The 21,997-nt window shown below is 35.1% G+C and overlaps 2 protein-coding genes across 3 annotated transcripts; one reads left to right on the top strand and one right to left on the bottom strand.

Annotated features, from left to right (window-relative positions):
• The first annotated feature begins 3,272 nt into the window (after nucleotides 1-3,272).
• Nucleotides 3,273-5,801, top strand: LOC111367615 (mediator of RNA polymerase II transcription subunit 18). Of its 2 annotated transcripts, XM_022988586.1 has the most exons (6): nucleotides 3,273-3,440; nucleotides 3,881-3,980; nucleotides 4,363-4,420; nucleotides 4,505-4,861; nucleotides 5,339-5,485; nucleotides 5,609-5,801. In XM_022988586.1, exons 1-5 carry the CDS (start codon nucleotides 3,405-3,407, stop codon nucleotides 5,439-5,441), a joined length of 654 nt encoding a protein of 217 aa, XP_022844354.1. In that variant the 5' UTR covers nucleotides 3,273-3,404; the 3' UTR covers nucleotides 5,442-5,485; nucleotides 5,609-5,801. The 2 variants fall into 2 exon arrangements, with proteins under 2 accessions (XP_022844354.1, XP_022844353.1); XM_022988585.1 differs by having other exon boundaries at nucleotides 5,339-5,801.
• Nucleotides 5,802-19,415: 13,614 nt separating this feature from the next.
• LOC111367616 (scarecrow-like protein 4) lies at nucleotides 19,416-21,558 on the bottom strand. The gene has a single exon (XM_022988587.1). It carries the CDS (start codon nucleotides 21,412-21,414, stop codon nucleotides 19,660-19,662), a length of 1,755 nt encoding a protein of 584 aa, XP_022844355.1. The 5' UTR covers nucleotides 21,415-21,558; the 3' UTR covers nucleotides 19,416-19,659.
• Nucleotides 21,559-21,997: the final 439 nt, after the last annotated feature.

The following is a 21,997-nucleotide window of genomic DNA, read 5'->3' on the forward strand; positions in this document are numbered from 1 at the left end:
ATCTACGATATTAATAATCTATGAATATTATTTATTTAAGTAAATAATAATTGATTAAATAAATTATAAACAATTAGTTTCATACATGGTGAATTTTAATTACACAATTATTATTCATAACCAACTAAAAATAAATATTACATAAATAAATTGTGTTACACATATGTTGCATTGTTATGCAGTGGAATCTAGCTTGTAAAAAATTGTCGTGTATGCCTGGTTGCACCACACCTACCGCACTTACGAGGTCGGAAAAATTCTCCAGTACGTACATCTAGGTCCAAAGGGTATGTGGTCCGACTTTTGGTGGCAAAAAATTATTCAGTGACAAAATGTGGTCCGAAACTTCCCACTCGACTTCGTTTGGTACAAGGAATATTGTTTTGGCATACGATGCTCTCCAATAATCAGTCATATAATAAATACTGCACAAGGTGTGGTGGGAATCCTCTACACATAGCCACTGCCACTGCATCTACACATGGAAAGCTCTCTAACTAAAATTGTCTACACGTGCCCATTCAAGACCACAATGTATCCAAAATTACGTGCACATCTCACAAAGAAGAAAAACTGATCTAGTGGTTCTACGCATACCTTTCTCCCCACATCTAGAGTCTTGAAGAGTTTATCTTCAAGAGTCGGATTTAGCACACTTGTGCAACTCTGTGATTCGTCACGTCGATCATTAAACTGCTGTTGAAGCTTATCACGAATGTTCTCAATCATTGCGATAATTGGTAACTCTCGATCCTTCTTAAATAAGGCATTAAGCGACTCCACATTGTTCGACATCATCATGTTGTATCGACGTCCTGGAAAATGTGATCTTGGCCAATGTTCGATCCCCATGCCTATTAGATACTCTCATGCAGCATGTGATTTATTGTTTATTTCGACCATGAACGTCTCAAACTTTTCAAATCTGTAAGCCTTTGCAGCTCTCCTGAACAATGCAACGATGCTCTTACCTCGATAAATGGTCTTCAGGTTTCCCTATATATGGAACATACAATAACCATGATGTGCCTCAGGGAAGACTTCGGCAATACCATTTATTATTGACTGCCCTCGGTCGGTTATGAATGCAAGGTTCTTAATGTCCCCAATTACTTCCTTCAATTTCGTGAAGAACCAATGCATCGCTCAGTCATTCTCTCCATTGATTATGTCGAATGTAAGAGGGTAAATTTGGATGTTGACATCTTGACATGTTGCAATAATCAACTTGTCATCGTATCTAGCCTTAAGGATTGTATCGTCAACTAGAATTAGATGTCACGTCGCTTTTCGAAATCCTCAAACGCATTGTCCAAGGACCATGAAGAAATACTTGAAGTGATTCTCATCGTTCCTCTCAATAAAAAAAGTCTATCCAATATTAGTTTTCCCTATGTTATAGCAATATTAGCAAATATAAATAAACAATAATCAAAATAAGTAATCGAATATTAAATAAACAAAAAAGGAAATTGAAATATATAATTAACAATTAAAATAAATATTAAAAAATCAACTAAACAATAGAATATCTGGTCAATTTAGCATAACTCTCCTCGACCGAACCCATTAAGTCCGCCAATGCGCATTCTTTGGCCTTCCAAGCCTTCTGATAGCTCATGATCACCCCGTACTCTCGACGGACATCATTAATGATGTCCGAAGTTCTGTAGATCGTTCGTGGGTCCTGAAACTTGTGTATTATTTCTCGACCAATGAACCATGCTCGGGCTTGCCTGTGATCATTTCGACGAATACCCACTTCACAAATATATTCCCGTGCATACTTACGAATTACAAAGAACTCGTTTATGTCCATCTTCGTCACTCGCAAACGCCAGTGACAACTTTCGTCAATGCAGACAATTGTGTACGTTGACTTGTTCGATTTCTTAACTTTAAACTCGAAGTTGTGTTTCAAAACAATCTAGTGCATAGTTTCTTGCAAATCTTTCTTTGTTTCAAACAGTTGCTCGACATATAAATCTTCGTCTTCGGTAACTAACCGTGAACAATTAGTGGACCCTGTACTCGGTCCAGTCTATAAGCTCTCACCCGACTCACGTCTCCGGAGGGATAGAGCATTCAAATCCTCATTTGTGAATGTATTTTCATCCTGGTTGTCTTCAACTGTTGAAAGAATTCTGTGCGTAACAGTGAGATTATTCACTATATCGAGAACAATTGTATTGGGAATAACCATATCGTCCTCATTAGCCATTTTCATTGTATCCCAAAAATCATTCACATTACGATCTACTCCATCGAGATCTTCATGCTCACCCTCGGGGACGTTCTTCTCCACCAAAGTTACACAAATAGGAATTGAACGTTTCTGATTTAATTCAATTAAAATCTGCATTTCAGTTTCATAAGTAATCGTTACAGGTGAAATTTTCTTGTCGAATAAAAATCCCAATTTCATGTTGAATTGAGAGGGATCGACGTTGAACAAGTTCTGTAACTCATTGTACATTTCCGCATACAATGTACTTGATATTATCAGAACTGTAGTAGAACCGCGTCTTTCACTCGTCCATTTCAATACCTATCGATCATTTTTCTTCATTTCAAATTCACCAAAAAAAAAAGGGACGGCAGCGAATGCCATATCTGCATTAGGAAACGACGATTTATTAAAAAAAGTGTTAATACATGGAAAAAAGAAGTAAAAAATTGAAAACAACCGGCTGTTAACTAGTTGTTTTCTTAACAACTGGTGTTGATTTCGTTTTTCGATTTTTTAAATGAATTTTTTTCATCGTTCTTATTAAAAAAAAATTATATATCCATTTAAGATTGTAAAAATTTATCTATCTATGTCGAAATAAGATTTAGAGATTAAAACAATGTACTTATTTAGTTATAATAAAATTAAAAATACGTAAAATATACTTACCAATTTCGAGTGCTGGTTGTGAGTAATATTTTCTTGTTGAGCTTTTGATAATTTTGTGAGATTCCAATGTTGAAGCAGATGAAAATCGAACTTTCTTTTTATTTGTGTGTTACAGAAACTGATGAGAAAACTGATTTGATTTTGAAATTTGCATGGGAGTATTCGTAATTTATTTGTTATTTACCAAGGAGTACCATTGTCTGTTTAACAATCATATATTTTTGTAAATACAAAACATAAAAAAGGTAAAATTGTCATTTACATTTTAAAGCGCATCATCGTGATTGTGAAAAATGAACTGATGATTGTGAAAAATGAACTTGGTCAATGTGACAAAGTGTTTATTTAACTTGGTTAGTCTTAAAATTACCCGATATTAACCTAATACTAATTTCTGTGTTGTTTTATTCTTCATACGGATTTTTGAATCCGAAAAATATTTTAGTGGTTCAACTAACTTCGTTTTTACGGTCGAATTAACGAATACAGAGAGTTCGTAATCAAAATGGAGTGCGTTGTTCAGGGTATTATAGAGACTCAGGTAAATTTCTATCCTCCCAATCGTGGTTGGGAATTTTTTTTTTTTTTTTTTTTTTTTTGAGATCCATGTTAATTTATTTAATATTGAATTTTCTGAGTAAAAACGAAATATAAAAGTTGATCTTTGGGTTTATTATTTGTTTCCTTACCTTGATTTGCTCTGAGGGCTAGGGTTGGTGCCTTCTGTTGTTCCAAGTTCAGAGCATTTTGCTTGAGTTCAAATTTATGAAAATATTTTCTTTGTTGATTTTTTTATTATTTTTACCATTTTTTTTCTGAATAAAGTGACTCCGATTATTTTCTGAGTGCCAAATGCACAACCCATGACTCTGGTGTCCACCAGACCACCACCATCACCGTGTCTACTGGGAAAAAGAAAATTTTAGTTTGTCATTTGTTATAAATAGGAAAATGTTCTAATTATATCATGTTGTCATGCAGCACGTTGAGGCCTTGGAGATCCTTCTTCAAGGACTTTGTGGAGTTCATAGAGAGCGCTTAAGGATCCATGAATTATGCCTTAAAAGTGGTCCAAATCTAGGTAATTGATTTATTTTAATTTTTAGTTAGGCCTAAGTGATTAGAATTGTGTTTGAGTAAAATGTCTTCCTCTACTGCGAATTTATAGTGAGATCTATATGGAGTCTGTGTCTATCTGAACTAGTTATTTGCCAATTACCTTGCTTGTTTAGCATTGTCGAATTTGCATATAATGGATATTAGATTTCTTGTAATCTTGGTGACACGGAATCTAATTATCAATATTGCAACAATCCCTTGATTTTGTCTGAAAATTCTCATATAATTGGCTATTAAATTTCTTCTAAATCTTGGTGACATGGAATGTCATTGTCATATATGAATTCTCTGTCTAGCTCACTTGATAATTCTAAACATAAAGGTTTTCTCTCTCCTCATCTCAGGGGTAGCAGCTTCAGAGGTTCGACTCTTGTGTGATCTTGAGCAGCCTGAACCCACATGGTAAGAAATTGAGTTTGTTCTGCTAGGTGTTCTAATAATGGACTCTGTATATTCAGTGTGTATTTAAGGTTAGATAATGCTTAGGACTGTCCGACACATTGGTGGTGCAATGAGAGGTGCTGGTGCTGAGCAAATTCCGGTGTTGGTGAGGACTTTGAATGAGAGTAAAGTAAGCAAGAATGCACTCCGCTTTTTTTACTCACTAGGCTACAAGTTAGACCATGAGCTGCTGAGGGTGGGATTTGCCTTCCATTTCCAAAAGGGAGCCCAAATAACCGTTACAGTGTCTTCAGTTAATAAAATGCTGAAACTGCATGCAACAGATGAAGCTGTGCCTGTAACACCTGGTATACAGCTGGTCGAAGTGACAGCGCCTGCGTCATCTGAGAACTACACTGAGGTTGTGGTTGCTGTATCATCGTTTTGTGAATATCTTGCACCGTAAGTACCTTCGTATTATTTCATTTTCCTGCTTGTAAATTTACCTTAGCTCGTAGATTCAGAATTTCAAGTCCTCTTTAAGTTAGGAGTTCACATGTAGTCCTCAAAGGGAACAGAAAATTCTCAGAGATCTTGACAGTATCCTGCTTAGCCTTGTAAATATAGAATGTTATACCTGAATATGTTCAATGGCTGATACTATTTGTGAACTAGTTTGAATATTGCTAACAAATGGCTCAATTGATAATGTAGACATTAGTCACTTGCTGACCTATGTGAATTACACGCATTAAAAATTTATAGTATATAGAAGGCATATTTAATTATGGGCATCTTAAGTGCTACCCCTTGGTGGTTTCTGATTTTTTGGCTGTGACATTGTTGCAACTAGATTATTTTCCTCTTTTATTGACCTTATTGTAATTTATTGAATTTTTACGTATTGTGGAGACTCATCAAAGTCAATTTCACTTTCAGGCTACTCCATCTGTCAAAACCTGGTGTCTCAACGGGCGTCGTTCCTACTGCTGCTGCAGCTGCTGCCTCTCTGATGTCAGATGGTGGAGGCACAACATTATAGCGGAGTTTGTAAGAGTTGCAAGATAGTAACAACTGTTCATAATGGTACAATGTTTATTCCTCTTTACTTTGCCTGCTTTGAAGCTCATTTCGTGTCCTCTGACCGCTTAAGAACCACGTGTGAGGGCACACCCCTTACTTTATTTTTAATTACTTTTCCTTATTCAGGTTGGATGGGGATGGGGATGGGCTTGGAAAGGAAGTGGTTTGGCATATCCACCTATCATGTGGCCTTTTACAATACCAAACAAATCATAGGATGTTTATTGTATTGGTTTCAGTCTAATTGATTAATAACTATTTATTTAACTTAGCTGAATTATGCCTATACTCAGAAAAGCACGTCATTTGGGTGCTGTCATTTAGATGTTGGAGGCCTAAAAGGCATGGAAGAATGCTATGATGCCTGAACTCATTGAAATAGTTGGAGTACCCCATGTCGGACACACTCGATATGACATGGGTATGGGATGTCTCGGATCCTTAAGTTCCAACAGGACATTTCATCTTTTTTCATCTCCTTTTCTTCTTTCTTTCTTTTTTTTACTTCTTTTCTTTCCTATTTATGCTCTCTATAAATTTAGTGTCGCCGTCAAGAAGGTGGAGAAAGGCGAGGACGCTAGGTTTTTCCTTCTTTTTTCCTTTTCCTTTTCCTTTTTCTTTCCATTTCCATTTTCTTCTTCTTCTTCTTTTTTTTTTTTTTTTTTTTTTTTTTTTCTTTTTTTTTTTTTTTTTTTTTTTTTTTTTTTTTTTTTTTTTTTTCCCCTCTTTGTATCGGTGGTTTAGAGTTTTGTTTGTATAAAATGAAAATGGATTCCATATTGTGCTACTAAGTTCAAATTGCAATCAAATCCATTATTTTCTATTTTATACAATGTTTAGTAATTTTCATAATTGAACACTAAACTTCAAAATTATATTTTATTTGTCTTAATCCCATATTTAATACTCATTTTCTTGTTTGTGAATAAATAATTTTGGTATATTCAAAATGACATTTTAGATTAGTAAAAAAAGTGAAGTTTGAAAGATGTATCCACATATCCGTGTTCAAAATCTGGACTCTTTTAAGCCATGTTTCGGTATCCTACATTTTAAAAAATAAAAGATCCGACACTTAGATACATACCGGTACTCGATAATCGTACCTGAGTCCGAGCAACGTAGGAAGAATGTTTGGAAAAATCTTATTGGTTACAGGAATTTAACCTTGTATTAGGAATCTACTACATATACTAACAAAAATACCTGTTTATATGAAAAGTTTATTCAGATTCCAGACCTAGAAACAACAATTCTGAATTTGCAATGATATAAGATGATCGTATTTAGAGAAAAATACTTAACCTGTTATGTGTATTGATATAGGAGTTGATCAAATCGTTGATTGTCGATTCAAAGCTTTAGGAGACCATGCTATGTTAATAGGTACTGTAATTGTGATGTGGTGGAATCAAGTAGTAGATTAACATTCCAAAACTCGTTGATTCAATGTGTGAATACTGAGAATTGGACAAACTATAGAGAATAATTCTCAATATATTATTGCAATGTCAAAACAATCAAAAAGTGAGCTTGATTGTGAGCATGGAAAGAAAATAAATTCTGGGGCAATTTAGTTGACTAGAGTTTATTTGTATGAAAATTATTAATTAAATGTGTTTATTTGATATAGTTTTTAACCTAAAAAATATTATACTTATCAATTTTTTATTGGTGAGTAGATGAGATGGAATATATGAGAGAGAATTTCACGGAAAATAAAAGCTAAATCTCCTTAAAGATAATGTTTTATTTGTTTTTTAGAAAAATATGGTCACATGATTAAAAGTTCGAAAATATTTTTCATGAAACAAAATTGTTAATCAAACATCCTAAGAGTAGGAATTTGGGTAGAAAAATAACATTTTTCATGGAAAATAATGGTAATCAAACACACCTAATTGGCAAAGTTAAATAGTGTGCACCTCTGCTCTCTGATGCTTGGACTCTTGGAAATAGTCAGAACACCTGTGTCGGACACGACACGATATGGGTATGTGATATGTGTTGAATCCTACAAGTTTCAATCGGACACTTCGTTATTTTTGCTTTTCTTCTTTTTTCCTTTTTTTTCCTTTCCTTTTCTTTCCCGTTTTCGCTCTCTATACACCTAATGTTGCAATAGAGAGGGTGGAAAAAGGTAGTGGGGCTAAGTTTTTCCTTTCTTTTTCTTATTTTTTTTCCTTCCATTTCCTTTTTCTGTTCCTTCTTTCCTTCTCTGTATCGGTGATTTAGGATTTTGTTTGTATAAAATGAAAATAGATTCCATATAGTGATACTTAGTTCTCTGCTAAGTCCAAAATGCATTCAAGTCCATTATTTGCTATTTTATATAATATTTAGTAATGCTCATACTTGAAAACTAAACTCTAAAATTCTATTTTATTTGTCTTAACTCCGTATTCGATATCCATTTATTTCTTTGTGAATAATTTATTTTGGTCTATTTAAAATAACATCTTGGATTAGTAAAAAAATTAAAATTTGAAAGACGTACCACGTACTCGTGTCCGAAATTTGGACCTTTTTTAGCCATATTCCCATATCCTATAGTTTAAAAGATAAAAGATCCGATACTTAGATACGTACCTGTATCCGATACTCGTATCCTAATCAGAGCACCATAGCCTCTACCCCCTTATCTCTTCTAAAAGTAATTGTTAGGATATTTGGCACAATACTCCCTAACGTTTGCCATATTTTGTGGAATACCCAATAATCTTTTATTTTGGCGTAAAACCTCCTTAAATCACCCAAACTTTGCAGAAAACCCCATGTTGTCCGCATCTATTAATTTCTCCATTAAAATGGATTTTTAAAGTCAAAATGGATTTTTAAGGCCAAAATGAATATCTATATAAAACAAGAATTTCTTGAGTGGGTTTTATTTTGGGATATGAAAATGGAAGAAATTTAAAGCTAATTTAATCGGAGAAATTGGATTTTCTTGCATTACTAGATTGGGTATGATTTCAGGGAGAGATTGTTTTTATTTTCATTTCCCCATTTCAGATGAATTAACTTGACTCTTTTAAAGTTTAGTGTCAGTGAAATAACTATGATTGAGCCCGACCTTCTTTAAGAGGACCAAATTGTTGCAATTGATTTTTATGTTGATTTTTTACGAATGGATATTCTAAATTTTATTCAGAGATGGTTATAAAACGGGTTTCTACACAAGTATATTTCTGTATAACTATTGCTTCATTTTAGTTGTGTGCTTCTATAAGATTTTTAAGGCATATGCTTCATCAGTTCCATTTGTCCTGAGAATATATTTGACTGGTCTCTCTAACAATCAGGTTTTGCTGTTGGTTTGAAATTGGGGTGTGTATCTATATTGAGAAAGAAGACCGAGTTAATTGTTCAAATGTTTGTGCAAATCAACCCTGGAATTGGTAAACGTTGCGTAATACAACCCTGGAGTTGATAAACTTCACTAAATATAACCCCGAAGTTTACAATCCCCAAATGGGTGAACGTTGCGAAATACAATCTTGGAGTTGATAAACTTCACAGAATATAACCCCGAAATTGGTAAACTTTGTGAAATACAATCCCCAAATCAACCCTGGAATTGGTAAACGTTGTGTAATACAACCCTGAAGTTGATGAACTTCACAGATTATAACCCCGAAATTGGTAAACTTTGCGAAATACAATCCCCCAAATGGGTAAACTTTGCACAAATCAGAACGGCAAAAGCAACTATCAAAACATTAATTCTCCATCCAAATCGGTGAATCCTTGCTTCACCACAAAATAGAACTTAACACTAACATAGTAGACGTTAACAAATAGCAATTGTATAAAGGGAAAAAATTCAATATTATCAACTCCCCAGTTATTTTATAAACTCACATCAAACATAAACTTATTGATCTGAGCACTGATCCGAAAACGTGAATATTCAACGTACCTATGCGAAATTTTCTGTACAATGGTTTGTGGAGACTTCTTGTGTATAAAGATGTGAAAATTGTGTGATGATTTTGAATTTTTTTGTTGGATTATTAAGGTTTCTACATTGATTTCTCTCCTACTGTCTTTTAAACAAACACGATCTTAAGTAAATATGTGGAGATGATGACACAAAAATGCCCTTAATGTTTTTATTCATTTTGGCCTTCAAAATCCCTTTCAATGGAGAAAGTAACAAAAGAGGATAGAAGGGGGTCTTATTCGACGTTTGGGTGATTTAGGGGGTATTGCGCCAAAATAAAAGGTTATCAGGGTATTCCACAAAACAAGAAAATGTGAGGGAGGGGCATTATGTCAATTAACTTTTAATTAAATATCAAAACAACTAAGCCTCTATTTGGGCTTCGTTTTTTCCAAAAACATGGGCTCGTTTGATAGGGATTTTGAGAATTGATTTTTTGACCGTTAGAAGAAAAGTGGGGTCCACATGTAAGAGAAAAAGTCAAAAATTACGGCTTGAATAGTAAAATAACGGTCAAAAAATCAATTTTTTGGGGCAAAAAATCCCTACCAAACGGGGCCACAGTTTTTCAAAATTCATTTTCAACTATACATTCTTTCATAAAATAATATTTTACATAAACTCGAAACTTTTCCTTATTTTTTTAACTACATTCTTAAACAAATCACTATTCCAAAACATATTTTTCCTCAAAACTTTGTTTTAATGGAGCCCAAGGGCTAAATAGAAACAATAATATTGGAAATACAAAATAAAATAAAATTATCTAGCCTAAATCGTATTTTATCTTCACCATTTTCGTTGTGTAGTCGAGGATCCTCGAATCTTACAATGTATCTTCATCCAGAATCTTGCATGAACAACTTCCTGGTTTTAAATAAAGGAAAACATCTTCGTTGCCTCGACCATTTGATAGCTAAATTTTGATAGAATACCAGTTCTGACAAGTACAAAGGCAAACGTTTACTCAAAAAACTTCTTCTCACCCAATCGAAATATGGGAGACATCATTGAGAATTTAAAGCCTACCATTGCACCTCTCAGTGAAAATTGGGTGCCATCATAACCGTTGTCATTGAAAATCCTGTGTCTCAATGTCAAAAATGGGTGGACCATAGTAATCCTCTCTTGCATTAATACCCATCTGCTTTCTTGAATTGAAAGAGGTAAAAAGGTTATTGTCACCATTGAAGTCCTTTGCCGACTCGTCAAACCATCGTGATTGAAAATTGTTAATCATCTGCTTCAACACGTCCTTTTTCGAAGCAATTTTTTTGATTTCTACCGATTGTTTCAACGCCATCACTTGTAGAAAACAGGGTTGTGTTAACACATCGGGTCGCATGATTTTCATTATCAGGGTTTTTACGAATACCAACTCTATCAGTAACATAGTTGTGTTCTGATACCAAACTAATGCAGCTGAATCAAGCAACAGATGATTAACACTCCAATGCTCATTGTTTCAATACATGAATATTGAGAATTGGACAAAATATAGAGAATATTTCTCAATATTTTATTGAAATATCGAAGCAATCAAAACCAAGTGAAAGTGGTTTCTGTTCACGGTTGTAATAAAAGCTTAATTGCCCAAGTTCAATAAAATTGCATGTTTGTTATCTTCACCAGATTCCAATGAACATTCCTCCCTCTCTTCTCCACTGTGTTTCTGAAGCTTGTGACATCTTTGATTGATTTACCCTTTTGAAAACCTTTGCAAATGATATGCATGGTCAGATACTATGGTACAGTTGCACTGGACTTTGAAAATGAAAAGTAAAAAGGGAGTATAAGGGTTTGATTCCTGAGATATGGAATTGGATTTTTTGTAGGCACCAGTGTACGGGCAAGCTCTTGTTCTCTGACCTACTGGAGCACATCCCGCGATTTACCTCCCTCACGATGCTCCAGGGGCAGGGCGGTGGGGGCCCTCAAAGTTGGGATTCAACCTTATGGAAAATATTATATGTGGGCAAGACAGCCATCTGTTCTCATGAGACTTAATCAAAATTCAGAGTACTTGCAGTGGGATCTTACCTCTTAAAATTTCTTATATCTGAATTGATGGTTATTCTCGATACTGGATAAAAATTTCTTTGTGCAATTGGTTGAAAGAGCATGTATAGAAGTGCAGTATTCCATCATGAAGTGTTGTTTTCTACAGAATTATAGAGGTTTAATGCAATATGCGAAGCCAGGTGTATTTTGATAGTTTGCTTGTTTTATAGTTTTTCCTCATGTTTCCAATTGCATCTATGCACTAGGAAGTCAAATTTCGTTCTTCAACTGTGATTTTGATACCAACACCAATACTATATTTCATTCGAATCCTCTACCATCAGTTTGTTGAATACATATACCTGACTAGTTTGTTATGATATTTACCTGGATTTATTATTATTATTATTATTTTGGTGACATTTAATTTGATTGATCTTTTCTGTTCTGGCAATAGTTTTAAGAGAGTGTTGGCTTGGGGTTCCAAGCAAGTGGAGAACAGAACAGCTCTCCTTAACGAACGATAATGAGATATCATATATGATTGTTTGTTGTAGAAACCATAGTGCTCTCGTTTCTTATATCCACGAAGATCACTGCAGAAACGAACAAAAGTAAAGGCGAGTTTCGTATTTTGTTGTATAATGTAGAAAGCATCTAAAATGCAAATGACATTTATGTTTAGTCTTAAGCTTTGAAGAGCAATTTATTTGCAGATATCTGGTTACAATGCCAAGGAGCTTTTCCAAAATTGTTTTGTTGCTAGTAATAGTGGTCTTTGTATATCAGACTCTTATGTTAGTTATTTTCTAGCTATGGAACTAAATATTAATGCAAAACACATCACTAAAGAGTCAGTTTTATTTGAGCACTCGGATAATTTAATTTGAAATGATTATATCATCTATGGACGGATGCCAATGTTTAGTGCTAGGATTTATTAGGGCTGGACATGAGAACCGAATTGAAATCTATTTTTTGGGTGTTTAGTAAGTGAAATTGTTGGATCCAAATTTAATTATGGAACTATTCGGGTTCGGTTTCCATCGGTTACCAGGTTCCATACAATAATTAATTTTTTTAATATTGAAAACAACTTACATTAATTCAACTAATGATATGTTCAATCTTGACTCTTACAAAATATCATAATTCAATCTTATGTATCTTTGCGTCTTTTTTTTAATTCTTCATTAATTTGGATGTTAAAATCACGGGAAATTGAAGATAGCTAGCTCACAATAATGAAGAAAGGAGTACTAGGCTTCCAATTCGATTTCTTCATAACTGTAGAAAAGGCACTATGGTAAAATTTAGATCAAACACATCAATTTAGATCAAACGTCTCTCTTTGCGTCTCTCTTTGTTGAGTTTTCATAAATTTCTGAACCAAACAAGTTGATTTTCGATTCAAAAATTCATTCGGATATTTAACTTAAAAAGAATTGCTCGATTTGATTTGGGTTGGGTCCGATTCGATCCAATTAGGTTTGGGAGATTTGTTTAGCCCTAGGATTTGTGAAATTTTTATTTTGACTCAAGCTAACACAATATTATTGCTTTACCTGGGCTTTGGATCGGCTTTAGAGTTGCAACAGGAATTAATGAAAGTCGGGATTCTTCTTCTAAATCTATGCCTTGGGCCTGGGATATGTAATGTCAACTCATTGGCTCTCTTAGTAAATCAGACCCAACTAGGTGGGACAAATGAGTCAAATAGCTCGCATGCTCATAGGCTGAATGTCCCAACTTGACTCATGGGCGACTCGAGCTTGTTTGGAGATGAGCCACGCGCTGAGCAGAGCTCAAGCCTAACAAGCTGGCTAGTTAAAGCTCATGAGCAGAGCTCTTGAGCTAGCTCGTAGGTCAACTCATTTTTTTCCTCTCATTTTTGGACTTATTATATTAATTAAAAAAATGCTTGTTTTTGAACTTATTTTATTAATTTACTTGGGTAGAAAAATCAAGCTTAGGGCCGAGTTGAGCCCATATTTTCGGCAGACCCAAAAACTCGTCCAAACTAGCTCATGCTTGGCCAATTGCCACCTTTAGACCCGCTAAGAACTCTCAGTGTTTGTATTGTGAAAGATGCTATTGATCCAGGGTAGAAAACAGGGGCATCACGTGTCGACAAGCAGTTGGACAGTTTGAATTTTTTTTTTAAAAAAAGCACATCCAATAAAAAAATCCAGATCAGCTTGTTTCCTGTCTTCAATCCTGTCCAAGGAGTTTAATTCTTGTATTGTTTAAGGCACTATCCAAGAATTGGCCTGTTCAACGTTTAGCCTTGTCTAAAAATGAGGTCCATGGTGACCTAGCCCTAATCAACTCAAGTCCTACAACGATTAAATTCCAAAATTAATTTGTAGGCACTTGGCACACTCGTAATCACTTGAAAAACAAGTTACATTTAAAGGCAAATCACTCGTTGGTTACATGTTAATTGAAGGACACAGTTTCACCAATGGATGATTATTTTCACACCATAGTTTTTACATTTTTTCACCACATTTTATTTGCATTTAAAATTCTCAATCTTTATTTATTATAGGCATTTATATTCTTAACATTTTTCTTGGCATTCTTATCCTCCATTTTTCATTAATTTACACATCTTGTATTTGATCACAATTTTTATCCAAAAAATCCATTTAAGTGCTTAAAAAAATTTACTTGTCATCATATTTTTAAAAATAACTAATACAAATGTGCGATAAAAAATATTTTCCGTGATTCCAAAGCATGAAAACAAAATTTTTTGATAGAGATCATCATCAATGTCGAGATGTGTTAATTAATGGAAGGTTGAAGATTAAAAATAAAAATATGATGTAACAAAAGTTAGGAATATAAACACTATGGTGAACAGTGATTGAGGAAAATAAGTGCAATAAAAATGTAGTGCAACAAATAAAATATTGATTAACCGTTATTTTGACCGTTAAAATCAATTTTCACCGTTAAAATCAACAAATTCCTTGGAGCAAATGATGGTCCCGTAGGGCCTTCTGTTCAAATGTTAGACTTGAAATGGCTAAACAAGATTAAAAACAAAAAAAAGGTGATGTTTTGAGAAATTATTTGGTAATTTTACATCTAACTTGGCAAAATTAATATGCACAATCATAAAAAGAACCGGTCAGCCAAAAACAAGTGCATAGTAAGAAGGAAGTGTTAAGGAAATAAATAATTTAGAATTATGTAGATTAGACAATAATACAATTGGGTTTTTTGTGTTTCCACATTTTTACTTTATTTCCATATTTGTAATCTTGGCTTTCTCTATATAATGAAAGTAAAGGAGATTCTTCTCTCCAAAAGTTTTACCGTACTTATTTATCAACATGGTATCAGAGCAATAGTTCTTAGCGTCTAGTATTTTCTTCTTCATACAATCGTGTGTCTGTGGTTGACTTGTGAAGTTCCTTGGCTGCCTACTTTTGCTCTGTATGTCGATTCAAGCATCTATCACTGTGGCTGCCAACGGCGATTTCAATTTAGGACGACACAAGTTTCGGTCGAGAATTTCCTGGGGTCGCATAGGAGCAGTGACTGCCTCTTGGGTAGTGGGTTGATTGAGAGTACTAGTTGGGTAGTTTGGTGGTTGAATTCTTGAATTGTGGAATTCCTTGGATGCATTTGTACGTGCCTATGTCTGCTTCATCACCGTGTGTTGGGGTTTTGGTGGTGCGTGATTCGATGACGAGAGAAAGTGATGACAGGAGCTTCTGTTGTTAAATTGGGCTGATGTTCATTGATTGCAATTGGTTGGGTCACTGTTGTTATTGGGCTACCTCTTATTTGTTGGCTAAAGTTGATTTAGGCTATAGTAATCTGGTGTAAAACTCTTTTGGGCCAGTTATATTTTCGCTTTTTTGGGACTCATTTAATTGTTGGATGAGTTAGTTGTTTCGTGTTTACTGTTTAATATTTGACTGGCTTGTGTGGATAATATCATGTCATTCAAGTGACAACAATAATCATGAACATGGTTTTAGCTCTTGCGGTGGACAAGACATTAGAGGCAATGACCGTTCAATAAATTGTGAACCTCAAAAACGTGCTTATTGTGGTCATATAGGTCACATCGTTGATTATTGTTGGGACTTACCTGGCAAACGATTTGATTCTACTAATCAGGTCTTGTGTAATAAGGACCATTAGCTAGTACTTGGACCAATGACTCATTCTAGTTCAATACTAGAGTCTGACTTCTTATGCGTATCACGGGACGAGTATGCTGAGTTCTTAACTCATAAACAGGTCATTTCCACTTCTGTGGCTATTTTTCCTCATTTAGGTACTGTATCTTTTCACTGTCTATTGTCATCATCTCATACTCTTTGATTATCGATTCCGGAGCAACTGAACACATGACTAGTTTGGCTACTCTTTTTTTTTTTTTTAACCATCCAGTTACTTCTTTCAAATATGTTACTCTTGCTAATGGTTTCCAAACTAGTGTTGCAAGCTCAGACAATGTCCATCTTAGTCCTAATATTTATGTGTCAACTGTTCTTTATATTCCTGGCTTTTCATTTAGTTTATTGTCTATTAGTAAAATTACCACATCTCTTCAATATTCTGTAACATTCTATCATTCCTTATATGTTTTTCAGAATCTTAAAACGAAAAGGATGATTGATTTGGGGCATGAAGTTGGTGGCCTGTATTACATAAATTTTTCATCAATCTCTCTTCCTTGAGCTCTCTAATCTACTGTTTCACCCATGCAGTGGCATTGCCATCTTAGTCATCCTTCTCTTTCCACTTTAAACATCAAGATGTAGGTCTTCATAATGTGTCCTTCCTTACTTGTGAAATTTGTCAGTGTAACAAACATCATCTTATATCTTCTCCTTTAAGAACTAATAGTTGTTTTTCTAGTTTATCTGAGATAGTTCATTGTGACATATGGAGACCAATCAATATTTTCTCTAATAAATTTAAATATTTTGTCACTTTTATAGATAATTATTCTTGCATGACTTGGTTATTTTTGATGAAAAATCGTTCTGAGTTACTTGCTATATTTCAAAATTTTCGTATTTTGATCAAAATTCAATTTAACCAGAATCTGATAATGCCAAAAAATATATGTCTGCCTCTTTTGCATCATATCTCTTCTCCAAAGACATTATTCATCAAACATCTTGCACGTATACTCTACAACAAAATGGAGTTGCAGAACACAAAAATCGTCATTTGTTAGAGATTACTCGTGTTCTCCTTTGTCATATGTGTGTCCCTAAACATTTTTAAAGTGAACACACACTACGTGCTATCTCATTAATTGCATGCCATCTTTAGTTATGGACGGTGCGTCCCATTTCTCTATTGTGTTTTCCTCATCTCCACAATACTCGTTACCTTCCAAGGTTTTTGGGTACGTTTGTTATGTTCATCACTTTGGACCTGGTCATGACAAACTTGACTCTCGCACTATAAAATGTGTTTTCTTAATTACTCTCAAACACGGAAGGGATATCGTTGTTACAATCGTTCTCTACGTTGCTATTTTGTACGTGCAGTGTCATTTTCGACAAGTGTGCACCTTACTTTTTTGATCATGGTACTTCACTAGAATCCACTAGAGATTTCGTTACCTTCCCATTCTATATCTGCCAGTTGGTATTTCTCCAGGACAAAACCTCATCTCCATCTACTGTACCAGAGTCATCCTCCTTTCATGAGGAACCACCTCTTCACTTACAAGTTTATACTCGACGATCTAAGCCACCAACGCGTGTGGCCCCATTCGTCACCTTGCCGCCTACAAATCCTACATCCATTATTACCTCTTATCCTGAGTCATTGCCCATTGCTCGCCGTAAATGTAAACGTACTTGTGTAACTAAACGTCATGTAACCCACTATGTCATTTTTGATTCATTGTCACCTTCTCTTTCTTATTTCACATCACGGCTTTCTAGTATATGTGTACCAAAGACATTGACTGAAGCTTTATTTGATCCTGAATAGCGAAAGGTTATGGAATTGAAAATTGCAGCTTTGTACGAGAATAAGACTTAGGAACTCGTTCCATCACTACTTGAGATACATTTTGTTGGTAGTAGATGGGTCTAAGCTTCGAAGTTTAATCCTGATGGGACTGTTGATCGATTGAAAGCCCGGCCGATTGCTAAAGGTTACACATAGACCTATGGTACTGATTATAATGCGATATTCTCCCTGGTTGCTAAGATATTTTCTATTCGTGTCTTGATTTCTATTGCTGCTAATCTTGGTTGGCCCCTATTTCAATTGGATATTAAAAATGTATTCCTTCATAGTGACCTACACGAAGAAGTTTATATGGAGCAACTACCTGGATTTATTGCTTTGGAGGAGTACCACAGCTATGTTTGTAAGTTAAAAAAATCCTTAAATGAGTTAAAACAATCACCAAGGGCATAATTTGGGAAGTTTTCCTGAAGTTGTTTTGAAATTTACAGATGATTCAGTATTTCATCAACAAATTGAAGCAGGACATGTTATCCTTATAGTTTATATAGATGATACTGTAATCACTGGTGATAATGTAGATAGGATTGTTAGGTTGAAATAGTCTCTACAAAAACATTTCCAGACCAAAGATCTAGGCAAGCTTCGATATTTCTTGGTTATTGAAGTTGCTCGATCTCAGGCTAATATCAACTTGATCGGTTAGATGAGATAGGCTTTTTTGGAAGTCGTCCAATTGATACTCTCATGAATCCTAATGTGAAGCTTTTGAGGGATACAGGGGAATAGTTTGGAAAACCAAGAAAATATTGTTGTTCGGTTGGGAAATTCTTGAATGTTCCTCGAATTTCTCATTGAGAAGCTATGATATGTATTATTCGATATTTGAAAAAAGGCCCTATGTCTTGGATTATTATATAAATCAAATGGATAGATCAGAGTACAAGGGTTTACAGATGCAAATTGGACAAGATCTCTGTCAAATAAACGATCCACTACTGGTTTCTGTACTTTTCTCAATAGTAATCTTATCTTTTAGGAAAGTAAAACAAGGTTAAGTGCAAAAGTAGAATATAGGGCGATAGCTCATACTGCTAGTGAGTTAACTTGGATGCAGCACTTTCTTCAAGAAATCAATTTCTCACATTCTACTCCTATACTGATGTCCTGTGAATTGTGATAATCAGGCTACTCTACATATTGAATCCAATCTAGTCTTTTATAAAAGAGCCAAGCATATTGAAGTTGACTATCATTTTGTTCGGAATAAGACAGTGAGTGTTGATATATGTACACCATTTGTAAAGACTGAAAATCAGCTTGCTGATGTGCTAACGAAATCATTGAAAGACAATCGATTGAGATTTCTTTATTCTATATATATATATATATATATATATATATATAAGGTTAAGGGGGAATGCTAAGGAAATAAATAAATTAGAATCAAGTATATTAGACTATAGTGCAATTGAGTTTATTGTGTTTCCATATGTTTCCTTTATTTCCATACTTTTTTACTTGGTATTCTCTATATAATGAAAGTAAAGGAGATGAAGATTATCATCTTCTTCTCTCCAAAAGTTTCACCATGCCTGTTTATCAACAGAAAGAAAAGACACTTAAGCAACCCCTTGTTGTAACTTGAAAGAAAATGATATTCTTCTTTCTTGTTCTACAACTTATGGAAAGAGTTTTCTATTGCAACAAGACACTGTACATTTTGACTTTGTTTACATCGTTCAAATAGAGCCACATAACCAAAATATACAACAGTTATATCTCCTCCCTATAAATTGTAGTAACAACAAGAATGATCATCTAAGTAACCATCTATTATACCAGACTAATTATAAAGATAGGCATTGATATGTTGTGTCGTGTCCTATCATGTCCAATTCCATCACGTCCGAGTTCATATTTGAAATGTAAAGCCACTAAGCCTTTGTTTGGTAAAAGTTCTTTTCCGATCGGATTAAATATCAATAATTCATATTAGTATGCACAATTACAAGTCACAAAAAATAAAAAAATCATCTTCCTCCCATCACTTTCCTAAGCTCCATCATAATAAGATAGACCACAAAATTCAAAAGTCAAACAAGAAACAAAAGATGATTTCATAACCCAAAAAATAAATCATACCAACAAAGAAAGTAGAAAAGAAAATTCAAGCTCAAAAAATGAGTTAAAAACTATCAAATATGTACTGTCTTTTTTTTTAAAACTAATAAAATTTGGACTATTTTGCATTATGTTTTCAAATCAATCAATGCCATGATGAAATGGTGAGGAGAGAAACATGATTCCAAGCCAAGGAGAGAAATCCAGGAGAAGAAACGACCAACTTGTACATTTTTCTGTAATTGTATTTCCATAGGAGCATATTTGCTTGACTCATTGCATAATGGCTCAGCTTTAATGACTGAAAACCAGCGTTTTCCATTAAGAATCTCCAGCTATCTTTATCCTCCATTCGTTCTCGTCTGGTTCTCGGATCTTCTGACCCGACTAAGCCAGCTATTCTGCGGCCAAATATTAGTCTTTCCACTTGCAGCCTCTCGAGCGAATCACTGGTCATGTTCGTGTCAAGTGATTCGAAAACTGCAGTATAGTATTTGAGGGCGTTCTTGAAACGGTGCAGAAACCCAACCCGATTCAAGCTTACTTCGTACTCGCCAAGTGTAACCACAATCGGATTCAGTGATTTTGCAAGCTTTAAAGCTGCTTCAACACATTCATTACTCTCATCAAGCAGACTGTATAACTGAAGCATGAAATTCACAGCAAGGACCTCATCAGGGTCGGTCCGGATACTCGACCCGTTAAGCTCTTGCACCGGGATCAAAATGGGTTCAAACTCAAGATTCAAATCCAGCAGCTTAGCAAAGTCACGCAACCGATTCCCAGTAGCCAAAAGCGTCGCTGCAGAAGAATCTCCCAGAGCCTGCGCCGGAATACCCGAAATCCGAATCCCTTCAGGTTTTCCGGCGGATCTGGTGGCCAAAGCCTGCAAAAGTGCCGCCCATTGGACACCCTGAATAACCCCGAAATCAACTATGTGGATTTTTTTGGCGCTCTCGGTGGCTTCAAGAATTGCTTGGTTTGCAGTTAAATGAGCAAATTTGGAGTAAGGACAGGCGTCGTTGAATGCTTTGTATGATAAAATATACTCCTCTGAGGTTGTATCATATATCGTCGGAATCTTTTCCGCCTGATTTGAGATTCTATAGCTAAGAGCTTCAAAGAAATAGTACGATACTCGCTCTATATGATCGCCGTGCTGGGAGATCGAACCTTTGAGTTGAATCAATGATTTCGCCGCATTTTCTGGGTCTGACTCCAAAAGACTAGCAGAGTCTACTAAGGCTTTTAAAATTGGTTTGGTTGAGAATGAATCATCCGGCGAACTCGTAGATGCTCCGGTAGTGTTGTCGGCAACTGAAGCATCGTTTTTGGATGCTGGCCTAGAGTCAGCAACGGGGGGAAGAGCTGGAGGCGGGGTTGCGGAGGAGACAGAGACCCACGTGGTGTTTTGCGGTGGCTCGGAAAGGATAACTCGGTTGAGATTGGAGTTAACACTGAGTCGACTCGGTGGGCAATTGGTGAAGGCATCAGCAGTAGAATAGAGAGTCTGCCAAGCTTCACAATTTGATTGGATATTAGAGCTACCCGTGGAATCTCCGCCACCCATCAAGCTCTCCATCCACTCGTCCGAGTCAAACTCACCACACAAATCTGAGTATCGAAATCCAGTTGAGTGGTGTTCCATGGTGGGGAACTGAAACCCAGGTTCAATAGGTTCTGGTCCAGCGCCAGGAAGCTGAAAAGGGTCCGTGAAGGCACCAGGTCCAATAAGGCCATGGCTCATAGATGTGGTGGCTGAGGTAGTGGTTGTACTAAGACAAAAAGGGTGGTCATGGTGGTGGTGGTGCTGTTGCTGCTGTTCTTGTTGCTGCTTCTGCAGAATAACTTGCTGAGCAATAGCCATTAGATTTCCACTGTCAGTACACATATATGCCATTCTTCAACCTCCACCCTAAACTTACATGCTACAAATCGCAGAGAAGAACAAGGTTTTGAGTGGGAAATGGAGATTTGGTGAAGACAAAGCGAGTGGGATTTAAAGACAGCGGTGGGGACTGGACGGATAAGGATTAACATTTTTAACGTATTACCGTTGTGGAAATTGGAAAAAGGAAAAATAAAAGATAATTGAATAATTTTATTTAGCAACAATAATGCTAAAGTATCAGTTTAAATTACCATATTTAATAGGTTTAATTAGAGAATAATTCGACATTAATGGTGCTAGAATATCAATCTAAATTAATTATATAGTTGAAATTTGCTGTCTCCAAAATTGCTATTATATATATTTTTAAATACAAGTGACAGTGAAAGAAAAATTGAATATATTAAATTAAAGTAATGTATTAATAAATCATTGGGTGGATAGCAAATTAGACAACAAATTTCAATCCGAAATTATGTTACTCATTTAATTGTCTTTTATTTAGGCCCTTATTATTTCCCATTAAATTATAATTCATTTTTTTTTCTCATTTCTTATTAATCATACATTATTCAATATAATAATATTTCAC

This window comes from Olea europaea, chromosome 18 (genome assembly GCF_002742605.1).
Source record: "Olea europaea var. sylvestris chromosome 18, O_europaea_v1, whole genome shotgun sequence".
Classification (NCBI taxonomy): domain Eukaryota; kingdom Viridiplantae; phylum Streptophyta; class Magnoliopsida; order Lamiales; family Oleaceae; genus Olea; species Olea europaea.